Genomic DNA, 18,067 nt, shown 5'->3' with positions numbered 1-18,067 from the left:
TTATATATTTCTTTGAAATATCTTAATATTCTCAGAATCTTCCTCCTACTTAGCAGTGAGTCAAAAAAATGAAAGAGCAGTGGTGTTAAGAGTAAAAGTTCTTTATCTATAAAGTTCTTCCTTAAGCAGTGTCACCTTCGGATAGTATGGAATAGAGCTGAATATCCAGAATACTGTGCCTGTACCAGTACGTAAATGTGCCAGCAAATACAATATGACGCACAACATGTCTGAAAGGGAGAAGACTAACACACGGAGCCACGGAAGAGGACACAAGGAGTCTAAGAACGGTACAGCAGGAGCTAGAGAACATAAGCACAATTCACTCTGTAAAACAAACCCAACAAATCACATTATCAGAAGCCTGAAGAGGCAGCACTGATTCTCTGGTTTAAACTGAGACCACTTTTGATCTGGAACGTAAAAGTATCACTAAACATGGACAACTAAGGAAGTGGTCCAGGACTGTCATATCCTTCAACACAACAGCTTAAGATTTTACATATGTAATTTGGACATCGCCTACTTTTGTCCAAATATTTCACCTGTGTATATTTATCTTTCTGGTTTTCTGACTTCCTCTGATAACATAACTGTCACGAGAAACATTAGAATGGGACAGTAGTGCGCTTGGAACTATGAAGTAAAGTTTCTCTCTTATGTATCACCGCAGGCTCGTGCCTAGCATGGTGCCTGACAATAAATGTCTTCAGGGCTTAGATCATTTTGCTGCTGGTTAAATACACTATCAGAAATAATGTTTTGAAAATAGTGTCTAGTGGTTACCACTGCTATGGAGAATAAGAGCTTGACTGAAAAAGACTGCTTTGGTTATTAAAACAACAAAAAAGTCAGAATGCTTCTGAATGAGCCAAGATGTACATATGCCATCACCAAAATTCATGTTACCATAAATAACAACAAGCACAACAGCATATTTTGGCAATATCAGAACTAGCAAAACGAAGCAGTAAAAAATTAGCAGATTCTTTTTCCCCTAACAGAAAGGAAACGCTTGATGATACTGCTACTAAAGTAAATCATGTTTTTGGTAAATATATCTTTGTGTTTCAAAATGGGAATCTAGAATTTAATACTTGGGAATAAAAAATATATCACTACAAAGTAAATGACTCAGGAGAAAAATGTTACTCCACATCTCACCCACTCAGATTTTTAAAAACGTTAGTCTGATGCTTTAAAGTAGGCAAACGTTTGACACAGTAATCAAGTGAACTCGTTCCATATGAAATTCTCTCATACAGGGCACTTTTGAGGGGTAACTTTTTATTTGGATGTAATTTCAAACCTAGAGAAAATTTGCAAGAACAGCACAAGGACTTTCACTTCACCCAGAGTCATCAATGGTTTACATTTTGCCCCCTTTGCTTTATCATTTTATGTATATATAATTAATTTCTGAATCATTTGAGAGTAAATTAGAAACACTGAGTCCTTCACCTTTAATTATTTCAGTGTATACTTTCTAATAAAAATATCCTTTTATATAATCATAGCACAGTTATCAAAATTAAAATATTAACACTGACACTATACTATTAAGTAATCACTTCAGAAGTTATTAACGATCCTAATTATTTTTTCTCCAGTCTAGGATCCAGTACAGGAATCATACATTGCATTTAATTTTCAGGTCTCCGTACTCTCCTTTAACTTGGACGGCTCTTGGCCTTTCTTTGCGCTTTCTAACCTTGACAATTTTGAAGACTACATGTCGTTATTCTATAGAATCTCCACACAGCAATTAAAAAAACTGTTAATTCATGTTGTAAATACAAGAACAGTCATTCATAAATACTTGGAGTTTGTGAATTAAGGAAAAGGACAAATAAATGTCAGAGACAAGCATTTTCTTTGGAGAGAATAGTAATTAAATTCACGTTAAGAGTTAGATGTTAAATCTAAAGAGATCATATATCTATAAAGAGACTATCACAATAAAATTTCATTTCTTATACTCATCTTACTTATAAGCCCAAGTATTATAAGACTCAACTCCATAGGTCAGTCTGTAGACCACTGTTCTAAAACAGAGGACTGGTAACATGTCTTCCAGTTCTAGTACATGAGTCTTTTATGGCTAAAAAGCAAAATATTTCTTTTTGAGTTTAAATCAGCATAATACACTAGTTCTGAATTCTCAGGCAAATCACTCAACCTTCCGAGTCCCAGTTTCCTCCTCCTACAGTGTAGATAAAGAATTCTCATCTCTGGGGTTGCACAGAGGATCAAAGGGGATAGCCAAATAAAGCACTCAGCACAGGGCCTGGACACAGTAGGTATTCAATAAAGTGAGGGATATACCAAAAGGTATATACAAACTGTGGATTCAATTAAGTCACCGGCATGCAAAGGGCTGTGAGAATGTGGCCTTGTGTTAATATCCACTCTGCATTACTCAGCCTCATTATTATGCAGTGTGGCACAGATTTTATGAATGTGTTAAGGAAAAAAAGAAAGAGATGGCAACAACAAAAACCCAAAGGCTCGATCATTATGCAAACAACAAAATGAAATTTTAAAAATTCCTTAAGCACTCTAAGCCCTCTGGATTAATCTAGTAGTGCTCTCTATGTGTTTATTCAGCAAAGCACAGCCTGGATAAATCAAATGAGCCCTACTGCACTATGGTAAAGTTACTTAATAAACTTCAGATATGGTTCTCAGTTTATTTTGAAGATGAAAAATTCAAGGAGGGAAAACAAAAAACCTTCGAAAATCTTTGCTACACAAGCTAAAGTACACCATTATTAGAGAACTTAAGAGTAGGTGATGAATCTGCCTTTTAAAGATTTCTGTTAGCAATGGCTTAGGCTTCCCAGGTGGCTCAGTGGTAAAGAATCTGCCTGCTAATGCAGGAGATTCAAGAGCCACGGGTTCAATCCCTGAGTCAGGAAGATCCCCTGGAGAAGGAAATGGCCACCCACTCCAGTATTCTTGCCTGGAAAACTCCATGGACAAAGAAGCCTGGTGGGCTACAGTCCACGGGGTCACAGTCAGACACAACTGAGCACGCATGCAAAGCAAATCAGCAATGGCTCACAGCCTTCCCCACCCAATCTGGTTTTTAGCCATTACTTTTAAGCCAATTATCAACAAGGAATATGACCTAAATGTCTTTAAAAACAGGTTATGTGAGATTCTAGAAAGATGCATGAGTTTCACTCTTACTGTTAATATGTGTAACTAAATATGTGAAACTTCTGAATTTAAAGGAAGCTAGAGAAATGGATGATGTATCTTTTAAGGGAAAGTGCTTTTAATCAGAAAATTTCAGATTAGTAACTTGTTTTTTAGTTCATACTTATGAATATGGAGTAACAGAAATTTAAGACCAGAGATTGTAAACACTGTGTTTAGATCTGTGGCTTCACATATATATTTTATAGTTCAGCAGAAGATGCCTCAGTTTGCTAGCTTGGAAATGTGTGTGATGCTGAAAGGTAAAACTTCTGAAAAATACTTGATCATTCTGAAAAACAGAGATGAGCTTTTTAGCTGCCACTGTTCTGAACAATTTTGTTCTGTCTGACAAATTCTTTAACCTCTGATACGTTCATTAGTAAAACACCAACTAATTGAATCCATTGACATGAAAAACCACAGGCTGAAATCTGAAATGCATACATCATGCTGAAGGATTCTGACTCAGCCTCAGCGGTAATAGTCAGTGAGGTCAGGTCAAAGAGGGTTAAACCAAGCCAGGATATAGCCAAAGGAATACATCAAACGCTGATTTTAAAAGGGCAATTAATCTTAGACAGAAATGCTTCCTGGGGAATGAGATCTCAATCTTAAGAGCACACTACATGATGTAGCAGTAAAAATGAACATATACAAGCTTACAGAGCTTTTATCCTATGATCACAAACAGAAGGAAAGTGCTGTTTATCAGAGAAATACAAACCCATTTAAAAATACTTACATTAACTTCTTCCGGATCTATACTCACTTAGTAGTACAGGTTTTAATGAACATATCACAGTTAATATAGATCACATATCTTTTTCCATGCATAAATTTATATATATGTTAATTATGTCTGTCCAAAATATTGCCAGAGCTTTGATTCTTAACATATTGTATAAGATTTTCAAAACATGTCTATGATAATTCTTTCATTGCCCTGCTTATAACCTTTATATTTTTGAGGAAGTAATAAAGCAAATTTAAACTTAACCCCCCCAAATCAGCTATTATTTAAAAAGAACACTGTATTAAGTGACTTTAAGATCATTTAAATAAACTGATTAAATGTCTCTTAATAAGATAAAAGTGTGGTATAAGTTACAAACTTAAACTTGCTCATTTCAAACCCCCCCACCCCAAAACCAAAATACAACTTTGAAAATATAGCTCAAATGTTTTTGATTTGCTTTCATAAAAGGATCCAGTAATTCTAGTTGAGTGTAATAGGGCCTATTAATATATGTCAGGTATGAATTACAGAATAGTTCAGAACTAATTGTTTTATTTAAAATATAGGCAATAATCATGCTGTTTATGTATGGTCAGATTAAGGTCTCACAGGACTTGCTTTAACAAAGAGATGACTTGCTTTTAATCTCCTGTATGTGCTATTATTTTGTTAAAGAAATTCTGTTTTCTAGTGCTAAAGATGAAATTTTTTTTTTTAATGGCAAATAGATATCATTTTATTTTTTTAATTTTATTTTATTTTTAAACTTTACATAATTGTATTAGTTTTGCCAAATATCAAAATGAATCCATCAGAGGTATACATGTGCTCCCCATCCTGAACCCTCCTCCCTCCTCCCTCCCCAAACTGTGCAAGTATCTGTTCCCACTTTTGAAAAAGTCAGGTTAATTCATTTAACGTCTCAGGATCTAGATAAAGGAAATCAGAAGCCTCTCCTGACAGGCCCAGTAATCCTATCTTTGCTAATTGAGAATAATGAAAATAAGCAATTAATTATTTCTTTGATTTTAGAAAAGACATATGTCAACGGACTGAGTCATTAACAGATTTTGTACTACCAAAATCAGTTCATGGTACATATTGGGACAAACCACAGACATGGAGGGAGAATGACACAATGAAGAAGAGAGTCTGATTCAGTTTAGAATTCGCTGGCATGATGACGAATTCAAGAAAATTACCGAGGTTAAAATAAGTCTCATAAGTTTCTTCTGTCCAAAATTAAATATAGTACATCTTTGTTAATGAGGGCTATGTTCGTAGAACTTCTTGTATTACCACTGTGTGTGACACTGTATCATTTCTTTTAAATCCCGAGAGAGAAAACAGCGAAGAGCAGGCAGTGTTAGGCGGAGACTGCAGTTCAGTGACCATTCCCACACGGCAGGCTCACAGTGCCTTAGTAAGGTTACAAATGGGCCTTCCACAGTTTACTTGTAATTCTTTCTTCACTCATTTAAAATCTGTTTTCATCCCAGTATCCTTTTGTACCTTCACACTGTCTGATTTAGAAAATCATTTAGCAGTAGGTTTTTCTTTTTTTTAATGGTTCGTACTCTATAAAATAGAAAGAATTACTGAAACTCAAAAATGATTATTATTCTTACTTCTAAACCCTCATCCTGATGAAGTCTGAAGGTTTTCTGTTTGTGTGGCATGAACTGGCAAGTCTGAAATGCCACCTCTTTGGGCAGTCAATGTCACCATGCTGACAAAAGTGCCAATTTGAAGTTCAAACTTCAAACTGAAGGGTCTGCCTCAGATGAATACTGTGAGGCTTGGATGTTTCTTTTTTCTAATGGCTCTAGGTATGAAAAAAGTGATTACAAACAAAGAGTTAATTCACTTTATAAACAATCTAATCATATGCTACAGAGCTAAGGAGAAAGAACATGAATACACCATCTTTTCTTAATTTTATAGAAACTATTCTGTGGTTTCTCATGAAGCATGTCAAAAACAAAACACTGTAATTTTCAAGTTAGATGACCTAGATGGGGTATTGTGACACCCTAGCCTCAGTTGTTAAAATTATCTTCTAATGTCCTAAGCAAGCAAATAAAAGATCAATCTTAGTCACTTAGTTCATCAACGCTTTCTCCCACATCTCTGACCTCACTAAAAAATCTTCTGTACTTTTATAGGAGACAAGTACAAAAACAAAGCGAGTCTTTCAGCAAAATAAAGTAGGGACATTTTAAATCAGCATTTCAGAGTAGACATTACCCCTCAGCAGCCTGCCCCTGGGTGAAGGATTCTACTTCAGTGGTCATGTGGTATGTGTGGCCTGGTCCCTCCTTTGCAACAATTTCTGCTCATCTTTTAAGACCTGGCTCAGTCTTTATTATCCACTACAGAATGGATAAGATAATATTCCTAATATCCTTTGCATATCTCCATTCCTATACATATCACTTTCAGTCCACTCCAACTGGACTAGTTTCTTAAAAGCAGGGATGCTATCTTACACATCTGAGTAATGCCAGTGTCAGAAGACAATATGATGTGAAGAAATTGACTGATGAATACTGAAAGCTACAACATCAAAGTGAACCCAAAAGTTCAATGGAAGTTGGGAAGGGGCTCAAAGAGTAAATAAAATCCTGGGAAGCAGGGCAGAAATGGAAAAAGGCAAGCAGCAAGAAGACTGCACTTGCTGGTAAGAGCGATGCTGGGAACCTTAACTCATCTCCTATCAAATGTAAGCCTTTCTCTTAACATACACTCCAGTTGTACAATGTCAAATATAAATTCAGGCTCACAACAGTCCAACTGCTACAGAAGACTAAAATAGACAGCCAATAAGAATTTGCTGTATGACTCAATAAGCTCAAACCAGGGCTCCATAACAACCTAGAGAGGTGGGAAGGGGAGGGAGGTGAGGGATGTTCAAGCGGGAGGGGACGTGGGTAAACCTATGACTGATTCATGTTGATGTCTGGTAGAAACCAATAGAACACTGTAAAACAATTATCCTTCAATCAAAAATAAATAAATAAAAATATACAACAACAACAAAGCAAGAATGGACACTGTTTTATTTTCATAATCCTAACTTACTAGGTTTTTATGCATTACATTAGACAACTGGGAAATAAAATATATTTGGGCAAAGCCTGTAAGTTTTTTGTATTCTTAAAAGAATACAAGTTAGGATTTTTAGATTTAAAAAAAATTTGGTTATATTGTTTCTAATGGACAAAGAAATACTTCACTTCAAGTCTGCTATAGAAGCTTAGGTTTCTAAGTCATTTTAACTATTGCTGACATCACAGAAAAAATTTACCTGAGTTCACCTTTGGTTATTTCCTGTTACCCTGGCTAACTTCTCAAGCCACTTGAGAAACAACAAAAAAAGAATCACATAAAGCAGCTCATCATTAATTATAAGAAAAAAGACCTAAAGTATGTCTTCATGAGTATTAGTACATTCTACCTTCATATGATGAAACAAGGCAAAATTCCTTCATGCATGAATCACCTGTCATGAGGAGCAATAGACAATGCTGCCACATAACTTTTATAAGCACTTTCTCTTTTAATCATGTGATGACAGCGAGTTCTTATCCACACACACCCAATCTTTCAGTCTTTCGCTTTCAACTTAAGTTGGGTGCAGGTGTTTCAAAATGCTTCTTGGCTGACAATATTACAGGTGCTAAACCAGACAGTAAACAGTTCTTTACTGAAAAAATGACTTGATGTTTTGAATACTTCCCATAGATCCTGAAATGACAGCTATTTTCCAAAGAGGTGACAAATGGAAGAGGCAAATAAGAGTTTTTTCAAAGATAAGATATTGGTGTGAGAAACACGGCCTCCTCCTGGAATGAAAGGTACCATCAAGAGGACCTCAAAAGTAGAGGTACTATTTATAGCATTTCAGTGAAGTGTGTGTATGGTCCCTGATTGACACAGCATGCAAGAGTTTGGGAAGAAGTCTGTCACACAAAGATATTCACCTAAGAGGCAAGTTTGTGGATTAAAGTTGTGAGTGTCTACCTTACTGCCCTCTCTTAAAAAAAGGGGGGGGGGTCATCTTGTGTATTCCTTAAGAATGGATGGGTAGGTAGGGCAGGTTAGAAATTTAGGAGAGAATAGTGTTTAAATGAATAAAAAAGCCTCACAAATGTATGTGCCATTCTGGTGTGGGATGACAATAACTTGTCTGTGCTGTGATCTGGGTGTGGGAATGAAGAAAAAACACGAAGGTGTGTTCTGACAGAACATGTCGGCTCAAAGCATATGACTGCTTTTCATCTACATGCTGAATGTCACAGACATCATCCTCATATCCAACAAAAAGAATAGCCAGAATTATACACAGGAACACTACAATAACAACAGAAGCTCAAGTCCCTAAGATCATACCAGGGGTAAAAGAGAGTACGGGCCATGCATGCAGGCCAGATTAGGTACTAAACACAAACCAAAAAGAGTTAAGAGAGAGTAAAGATTTCAGAATGTTATTTTAAAGTATACAAAAAAGTGAAAAGGTGAAAATGAAAATAAATGGCAGCACAGTAAAGTGGAAAAACCAATGGACCAGGAGATGGAGACTTGACTTCCAAACCTAGTTCTACAATGAAGCAGCTAAGAAACCTTGGACCAATCATCTAAAAAACTAGGAGAATGAACTAAAATAACTTTAAGTTCCAACATTTACACAATTCTTTAAAGATGTCAAATACAAAATTAACATCCAATCAATTTCTCCTGCTCTCCCTCCATTAAGTTTCTTCCGTCTTTCTATGGATTTGCTGATAACTGTGCTGTCCATTGTGCACCTTACAGTACAACAGTTTTCAGATCTTGAGTCTCATTGTGATGTTCTCACTCAATAGTCAAAGATCTTATAAAGAAATATATTTACATGACACAATGTTTTGGAAAGTAGACTGTCAAAAAAATTTAAGGGAAGTACAATAAGATAGCCATTTCAATACTAAGCTTTAGCTTAAATTTCATTTTTTCAACAATTTTAAATTTATTTATTTTTTTAATTGCGGAGAAGGCAATGGCACCCCACTCCAGTACTCTTGCCTGGAAAATCCCATGGACGGAGGAGTCTGGTGGGCTGCAGTCCATGGGGTCGCTAGAGTCGGACACGACTGAGCGACTTCACTTTCACTTTTCACTTTCACGCATTGGAGAAGGAAATGGCAACCCACTCCAGTGTTCTTTCCTGGAGAATCCCAGGGATGGGGTCGCACAGAGTCCAACACGACTGAAGTGACTTAGCATAGCATTTTTTAATTGAAGGATAATTGCTTTACAGAATTGTGTTGTTTCTGCCAAACATCAATATGAGTCAGCCATAGGTATACATATGTCCCCTCCCTCTTGAATCTCCTTCCCATCTCGCTCCCCATCCCATCCCTCTAGGTTGTTACAGAGTCCCGGTCTGAGTTCCCTGAGTCATACAGCAAACTCCCATTGGCTATCTAATTTACATATGGTAATGTAAGTCATCTGATCCCATCACTTCATGGCAAACAGATGGGGAAACAGTGGAAACAGTGTCAGATTTTATTTTGGGGGGCTCCAAAATCACTGTAGATAGTGACTGCAGCCATGAAATTAAAAGATGCTTACTCCTTGGAAGGAAAGTTATGACCAACCTAGACAGCATATTAAAAAGCAGAGACATTACTTTGGCAACAAAGGTCCATCTAGTCAAGGCTATGGTTTTTCCAGTGGTCATGTACAGATGTGAGAGTTGGACTACAAAGAAAGCTGAGTGCAGAATTGATGCTTTTGAACTGTGTTGGAGAAGACTCTTAAGAGTCCCTTGGACTGCAAGGAGATCCAACCAGTCCATCCTAAAGGAGATCAGTCCTGGGTGTTCATTGGAAAGACTGATGTTGAAGCCGAAACTCCAATACTTTGGCCACCTGATGTGAAGAGCTGACTCACTGGAAAAGACCCTGATGCTGGAAAGATTGAGGGCAGAGGACAGAGGATGAGATGGTTGGATGGCATCACCGACTCAATGGACATGGGTCTGAGTGAACTCTGGTAGTTGGTGATGGACAGGGAGGCCTGGCATGCTGTGGTTCATGGGGTCGCAAAGAGTTGGACACGACTGAGCGACTGAACTGAACTGAACTGAATGTAAGTCTGCATGTTACTTTCTCCATACATCCCGCCCTCTTCTTCCTCCCCCACCCCTGTGGCTATAAGTCTGTTCTCTATGTCTGTGTTTCCACTGCTGTCCTGCAAATAATTTCATCAGTACTATCTTTCTAGAATCCATATATATGGCTAGTACATGATATGTGCTTTTCTCTTTCTGACTTCCTTCATTCTGTATAATAGGCTCTAGGTTCACCTACCACATCAGAACTGACTCAAATGCATTCCTTTTTATGGTTGAGTAATATTCCATTGTATCTATGTACCACAGCTTCTCTATCCACTCATCTGTCAATGGCCATCCAGGTTGCTTCCATGTTCTAGCTATCATAAATAGAGCTGCAATGAACACTGGGGTACATGTGTCTTTTTCAATCTTGATTTCCTCAGGGTATATGCCTAGTAGTGGGATTGCTAGGTCATCTGGTGGTTTTATTCCTAGTTTTTGAAAGAATTTCCATACTGTCTTCCATAATGGCTATATGAATTTACATTCCCCCCAACAGTGCAAAACACTCCACACCCTCTCCAGCATTTATTGTTTGTAGACTTTTGGGGGATGGCCATTCTGACTGGTGTGATTTCAATTTACTCTTAATTGATGAAATCATTTTTTAATTAAAATACTATAAAGTACTCAAAAAGAGAGAAAAATAGAGTGCAGAGAAGTGAGTAACTGAAGGCAAATGCTTGCAGTGGGGGCAGCCTATGGGTCCCATCTCTGTCAGCAATAAAAATGATTAATCTCGTAACTTCAAATGGGAAAACTAGTCTATATGCCCAAATCTTTAAGAATTTGGCAAAACAGACATTAAATAGATTAAAACACACACACAAACACACTCTTACAGTATGGAGAAAACAAACTGCAATGGTAAGATTATTCCTAAAGTTACTAGGACTATCCCAGTCCAAATTTCTACAACTTGAGTTCAAAAAATAAAAACTTTAACTATCCCTGTGAGGATTTACAGGAAGATGGCAACACTGGTTGTGTCTCTGGAGAGGGGAACCGAGTCAGGGTTTTATGTATAGGAGTTGAGATAGAGACTTTTCACTAAATTCTTTTATATACTTTTGGATTTTGGAACTATATAAATGTATCACCTACTAGAAAAAAATTTTGATTATTTAACTGAACACAATATGTAAAAAACCTTACTAGGATTTCATAAAAATAAAATATTTTTTACTCTTCAAAAGAAAATGAAAAGATAAGTCCCAGACTAGGAGAAAATAATCACAAATCATGTCTGGTAAAGGACTTAACAGGCAAAATATATAAATAACTCTCAGAACTCAGTAATAAGATACAATGAAAATTAAGAAAAGGATTTACATGAGACATTTCATCAAATATATCCATGAATAACAATAAGCACATGAAAATACTCAACACAATAGTCATTAGGGAAATTTTAAAAAGTGAGCTACCACTATACAACAAACACTAGGATGGCTATAATAAGACAAGAAAATATATACAACGGTGAGACTGTGAAGAAACTGGAATCCCCATTCATTGTGGGTATTAGCCATAAACATACCATACAACCCAGCCATTCCACTCCTAAGGATTTACTCAAAAAAAATGAAAATATATGCATATATGGATGTTTACAGCAGCATTAGTCATAAAAGTGAAAAGGTGGAAACTCAAACGTCTATCAATTGATGAATAAACAAAATGTGTCACCCAACTGGAATACTATTCAGTAATAAAAAGGAACAAACTACTAATTTATACAATATGAATGAAACCCAAAAACATCAAATAAAAGAAAAAAATAATTGCAATTTTGTGTAACTCCCTTTATGTGAAATATCCAAAGGAAGTAAATTCTAGACAGAAAGCTGACCAATAGTTGTCTATAATTGGCAGCAGGAGCAGAAATTAGCTACAAATACACACGGGAACTTTTGAGGTGCTAGAAGTATTCTAAAACTAGATTGTAGTCATGGCTTATAAATTAAATAAAAATCACTGAATGGCAGAACAATTACTTAAGGCAAACTCTTACTGAAAATGAAGACTAGGTAGCAATAAAAATAGATTAAGATTCTAAGATAGTATTACAATCAACTTACTGTTAATTATGTCATGATTCAAAGATTATAAATGATGTTTCAAGTAATGACACAAAGAACTCAGGAATTGAAATACTGAGTAAACACTCACCTAGCATTAGAGATATGAGGATGTGTATGACAGTAACAGAAGCTTTGCCTAGTATAGTATTCTTGTGTGCCTAGTCTCTCAGTCGTGTCTGACTCTTTGTGACCCCATCGACTGCAGCCTGCCAGGCTTCTCTGTCCATGGGGATTCTCCAGGCAAGAATACTGGAGTGGGGTGCCATGCCCACCTCCAGGGGATCTTCCCAACCCAGGGATCAAACCCAGGTCACCCACATTGCAGGTGGATTCTTTACTGACTGAGCCACGAGGGAAGCCCAGGAATACTGGAGTGGTAACCTATCCCTTCTCCAGAGGATCTTCCTGACCCAGGAATCGAACCAGGGTCTCCTGCATTACAGGCGGATTCTTTACCAGCTGAGCTACCAGGGAAGCTGACAAATGACATAGTAAGGCCTTTCTCTTTCTCTCTCCATATATATAGATATATATTTATAAATATATATCTATATATATATATATTTCATACATATATATACATATATATGAAACATGTTGCTTTTTCGTTGCACCACATGGCTTCTAAGACCTTAGTTCCTTGACCAGGGACTGAACCCATGCCCCCTGCAGTGGAAGTGCAGTCATAACCACTAGATCGCCAGAGAACCTTACTCAATTTTCACAGCTTTAGGTAGTAGTCAATAATCTTTTTTATCAGTCCCTTCTGGAACTGGTTCTGGTGGTATTTAGATGTCCCTCTTCTTCCCTCCTATTGAGCCTTTGTGTATTTTCAAAGTGCTAGATACACATAGAAATGCCAGGAAAAGGAAGCATATTTGATTAACAGGCCAAACGGCACATATTCTGAGCTCTATATTCTTTGTTTAGTCTTTTAGGCTGAAATGTCAATATTCCTCCCAATCCTATTACTTCTAATTCTACTGAGTAGGCAAACCATTTCCATAGATACTAAACGCCTCTTGAACTATGTGATATAGTTACAAGTCATGTAAATAATACTGCCATCATCCCAGCGTAGGATATGTTAATAAGAAACATAGCATGATCTACTGAAGTATTTACCTTTGCATTTATTAATGCCTTACCTCTTACTAGAAAAGATTTAAAGTGGTAAGTTTTTAATGTTTTTCTATATAACATATACAAGTCTAGGCAACATATTAACAAACACAGCACTATGCCACTGAAATTTCTCCTACAGCACAGTAACCAACAATAAGACAAGGCATTCAGTGATAGGGTGATGGTCAAATTATGGTACATAGATACCAAGGGCCATGGCATTTTAAAAAATACCTTTAAAGAATTTTTAAGAACTATCATATTATATCATATTATATCAGGTGAAAAAAGGAGGACATATAAATTTATGCACATATACCCTCTCAAATATTCAAGTATATATCTGCATGTGTGTGTCAAGAGTAGTCTCTATGAGTTAGGGGTTTATAGCGTTTTCCCCCTAGTTTTCTGCATTTTCCTTGTGTTTCTTATGCTGCAATTAAGCGATTTTCCTATTTTTCCTCTCCTGACAGGAAAACAATTTTAACCTAAGTTACAAAATAAGGACTATAAAACAGGACTTTTTGACCAGCCTTGTGAAATGTTAAATCCTAAGAGAATAATGTTCAGTAAAACATTAAAGAGCGGCAAAAACTTCAAATAAAATATGTATCCATTACTCAATAGTTTGAACTTTAAAATATCAACCAAATGTAAGACTTAAAAAAAAAAAAACTATCTCATTTCTTTAGAATGACGAAACACAATGCAAGATTAAAGTTACAACGTTTACCAGAACTGAATTCACAAATGAAAAACACAGGGCCCCAAAATATAAGACCGGGTGACTTTAAAATCATATTTCAGTTTGCTAAAGAGAATGTTTCTTATTCTGTTAGTGTCAATAACTTATGAAATAGTTAAGTATTAAGTGCTTCTGTTTCAAAAGATTTTTCCTCACAAGATAATGAAAATACCTTACTGAAGTAACTAATAAATATTATTTATAAATACAGAATTCTTATGTTACTTCAGTAACAGAGGAATAAAAGAAATGTTTTAATGTTGTCAATTATATTACCTTCAGGAGCAACTGCAGAAGGACAGACTTCTTTGAGGAGATCTCCTAGTGTATGCAATTGTCCATCTGTAGACACAGGTCGAAAAAGCTTCTGAATGAAAGGCCGTTCAGTTGTTGTCTATTTGAGAAATCAAAAAAGGGTCCAAACAATTAAGTCTCTATTGCTACAAGCTATGAATTAATACATTAGAAATTTAAAGTTGGCATGAGATGCCTTCTGATACAGATACAGTGTAATCAGAAGCATACAACATCACACATGTGGTATTATGGCTAAAAATGCTTAACACAAATCCAAGAAATCTAACCACAGGAGGCAATAAGGCAAATTCAGAACATGCAGCACTTTAAACACAGCTGACCTGGACACTTAAAAAAAGTCAGAGGCAGCAAAAAAAAAAAGATTAAAAGAGACTGACAAGATATCACAACTAAATACAAAACATAAACTCTGACTGAATACTGGATTGAAGAAAGGAATTTAAAAAGATCAGTTACAAAAGACATTTTTGAAATAACTGGGGAAATATCAGATGAACATGAGATAATATTAGATTAATGATACATTTCTTAGGTGTGATAATGTTTATAAGGACAATATCCTTACTGTTAAGAAATTCATGATCAGATGTTCAGGAATTAGGTACCATGATGTCTGAAACCTACAATCAAACGGTTAGGGGAGGGGAGAGAGAGCGTGTGTATAGAAAAAGAGACAACAAATGTGAAAAAAGGTTAATAACTGGTGAATCCAGGTGAAGGGTCTTACATGGTCTTGGTTGTTTTACTATTTTAAAACTTTTCTATAGGTTCAAAAATCAAAATAGGTACATTTCTTCTGATAATTGTTATTATTAGCACTGTCATAATTGACTGCTAACAGCTTCAACATCTTGCTCCTTCAAAAAATTAGGTTTAATTTTCTCAAACTCCCTCTCTAGAAGCAGAGCAACGATGATGGAAGCCTTCCCGTGACACAGCGCAGAGGCTCTGGAATCAGCCAGTCTATGAGTAACAGCACTGTCGTTATGAGTTCTATGATCTTACACCCAATTTATTTGGAAATTTGGGACATTCCCCATCTCTGAAGTTTGTTCTAGGAATAATGGGAGACTTGTGCCAAGTATAAATAAATGATAAAGAGAATAACACCCATCACAACTCTTAACTGTTTTTTCATTTTAAGATGTTAAGTTTTTAAGTTTCTTGGAATGAAAAATCATGAAAATCTACAGGAACAGAGTAATACCTTATATTTTATATATTTATATATTTTATATATTTATTTCAAATACCCACCCATTAAAGGTAACTTTTTTTTTTTTTGGCTTGTTTATTTTTAAATCACAGAGGCACATCTCAACTTCTTCAAGATAACTTTAACCAGATTTGGTTAAAAAAAAAAAAAGAGGAAAACCTGATTTTAAGTATAGACATGAACTAAAATGTAAGAAAAGCTAAATGTGGTGCAAGTATGTGACTACTTCTCCTGGCTTTATACTGTGTGTTCAGTGAATACATAATAAATATCAAAATAATATTAAAATAATACAGTTGAATGTATAAGGAAAGCATGAGAAAAACTAAAATTTAATAAATATGCATTAAATATAATGCAATTCACTTCACTAATTGAACCCTTCATTTTTTAGAAGTATAACTGAACAGGGAACTCCACTCAATACATGATAATGGCCTATATAGGAAAAGAATAAAAAAACCCAGTGGATTTATGTATATGTATAACTGATTCACTTTACTGTATGAAACTAACAGAAAACTGTAGATCAATTATACCCTACTAAAAAAAAATTTTTTTTTTAAGTGTGATTGAAACCTTTCAATTTAGGAAGCTCATACTTTCCCCACAGGTGAAACTAAGAATATTATGAACAATCAAGGATTCACTATGTGAAGATGATACAGGTTTGAGGAGTTCAGAGAAGAAAGAAATGAATAGGGGACAGCAGTAATCATTTAAAATAGCCACCACCCACTTAGGGCTTTCTATCTTCCAGGCAATGAAGAGGCTTTTAAGACTTTTTAGCAAAGGAAGTGACGTGATGAAAGAGGCTTTTTTCTGAAGGCTAATGGAAAGCAGCACCGTGTACAATGACTTGGGGAAGAGGTAACATCAGGATGACAGGTGAGAGGCTGTCTGAATGATGCAAGCCTATGTGATGACAACTGGGACTTGGTCAGGAGAAAAGGAGGGGTAGGACTGTACCCCCAATCCAAAAACTGTTCAAATGTATCATCCATACTCTAGTCTGATAATACTAAGGCTTTCAGCAAAGTCAAATCTTTTCAAGATTCACTTGCCCCTTATTGAGTGACAGAATTATGAGGTGGCTTAGCTGTACTAATATACATTATAGTAATTTGAAAACAATATGTTAAACAGGAAAGGCCAAGTAATCTTAGCTACGTATTAAAAAAACAGCAATTCTCCTCTACTCACATTCCTAGAAAAAATGGCCTGCAATTTCTCTGTACTTCTCTTTTTTTCAACTCTTTCCCAAAATGGAGCAGTTATAATAAAGGTATAACTTCAACAGTCTTTATAATATTATTTGCTTAGGGGGAAGGATGAAGTTCCAGAACTATTAACATATATTCCAAGTAAATCCTACAGACTGTAACCAAGAAAACTTTCATCAAAGTAAATTTGTTTCTCATATAACAAAAAAACCTTATTAAAAGACAAAGACCTAAAATACTTCAAACAAAAAAATCTAACAAATATTTTTTGTTTAAATTTTGTTCAAGTGCCTTTAAAAGCTTATATTCTCATTCTTAGAAAACATTCAACTTTGAGAGCTATTTATCTTGAAAACAGAAGCTGGCCACAGACAGATTATGAATTCAAATACTGTACAGAGGTTCTGAAGGGCAATGGGAATGGAGGGTAAATTCATGCAAATTTCTTAAAGATCTCATTAAACCTAAATTCGAGTTCAGCAAAGACTAAATTATGCTAGGATATATTTAAAAGCTATCTTCATTTTGAATACAGCAAACATTTTTAAAATACAAAAATTCCATGAACATGAATTCTTTAAACTTCGATTTAGTATACACGAAACCAGACAATGCTAACAATATCCACGGTAATTTGAATCCTTGTCTGATAGATAAGAAAGCCACTATAATAGAACTACACCACAACACTTAATCTAGCCATATATCTGTAAATCTGCAAACTATTTTAGGGACTTCCAAGAAACAGAATTACTTTCTCATGAGAAATGACTTGGTAAAGTCATGTTTGAAACGGCTCCTGTTCGTTTTCAACTGTTATGTTAGTCCTTTCTTAAAACATCAAATGGAATATAAACCTGGGGTGCTATTGGCTGGCTGTGCCTCAGCTCTTCTCTACTCAGGCACTTTCACTACTGTAATAAGAATTTTCCCTTACATGCAAAAGTTATGCTGTGATTTACCTTGGAGATAAACTGAACAGAAGCAGCAAGAATCAAATTTGTAAAAAATTTTAAGTTAAATTTATAAAATTTTAGTCAATCAAGTTTGAAAACATATGCTGAGTATAAACGGAGGTAATATCTGCACTGCACAGTTTTCAAGTTAATAAAATATGTACACAGTACAATCATGCTGAGCCACAAGGGAAGCCCAAGAATAGTGGAGTGGGTAGCCTATCCCTTCTTCAGGGGATCTTCTCGACCCAAGAATCAAACCAGGGTCTCCTGCACTGCCGGCAGATTCTTTACCAG

The 18,067-nt window shown here is 35.7% G+C and overlaps 1 protein-coding gene across 5 annotated transcripts in view; it reads right to left on the bottom strand.

Annotated features, from left to right (window-relative positions):
- Positions 1 to 18,067, bottom strand: part of ATG5 (autophagy related 5) — a 133,444-nt gene that overhangs the window by 22,310 nt on the left and 93,067 nt on the right. For all 5 annotated transcript variants that reach the window (XM_010856667.1, XM_010856670.1, XM_010856668.1 and 2 more), the window contains one exon: positions 14,334 to 14,451. In XM_010856667.1, the coding sequence (XP_010854969.1) occupies positions 14,334 to 14,451 (118 nt within the window). The remainder of the gene's footprint in view (positions 1 to 14,333; positions 14,452 to 18,067) is intronic.

Source organism: Bison bison, unplaced genomic scaffold (assembly GCF_000754665.1).
Source record: "Bison bison bison isolate TAMUID 2011002044 unplaced genomic scaffold, Bison_UMD1.0 scf7180017864373, whole genome shotgun sequence".
NCBI lineage: Eukaryota > Metazoa > Chordata > Mammalia > Artiodactyla > Bovidae > Bison > Bison bison.
This window is presented reverse-complemented; position numbering and strand designations above follow the sequence as displayed.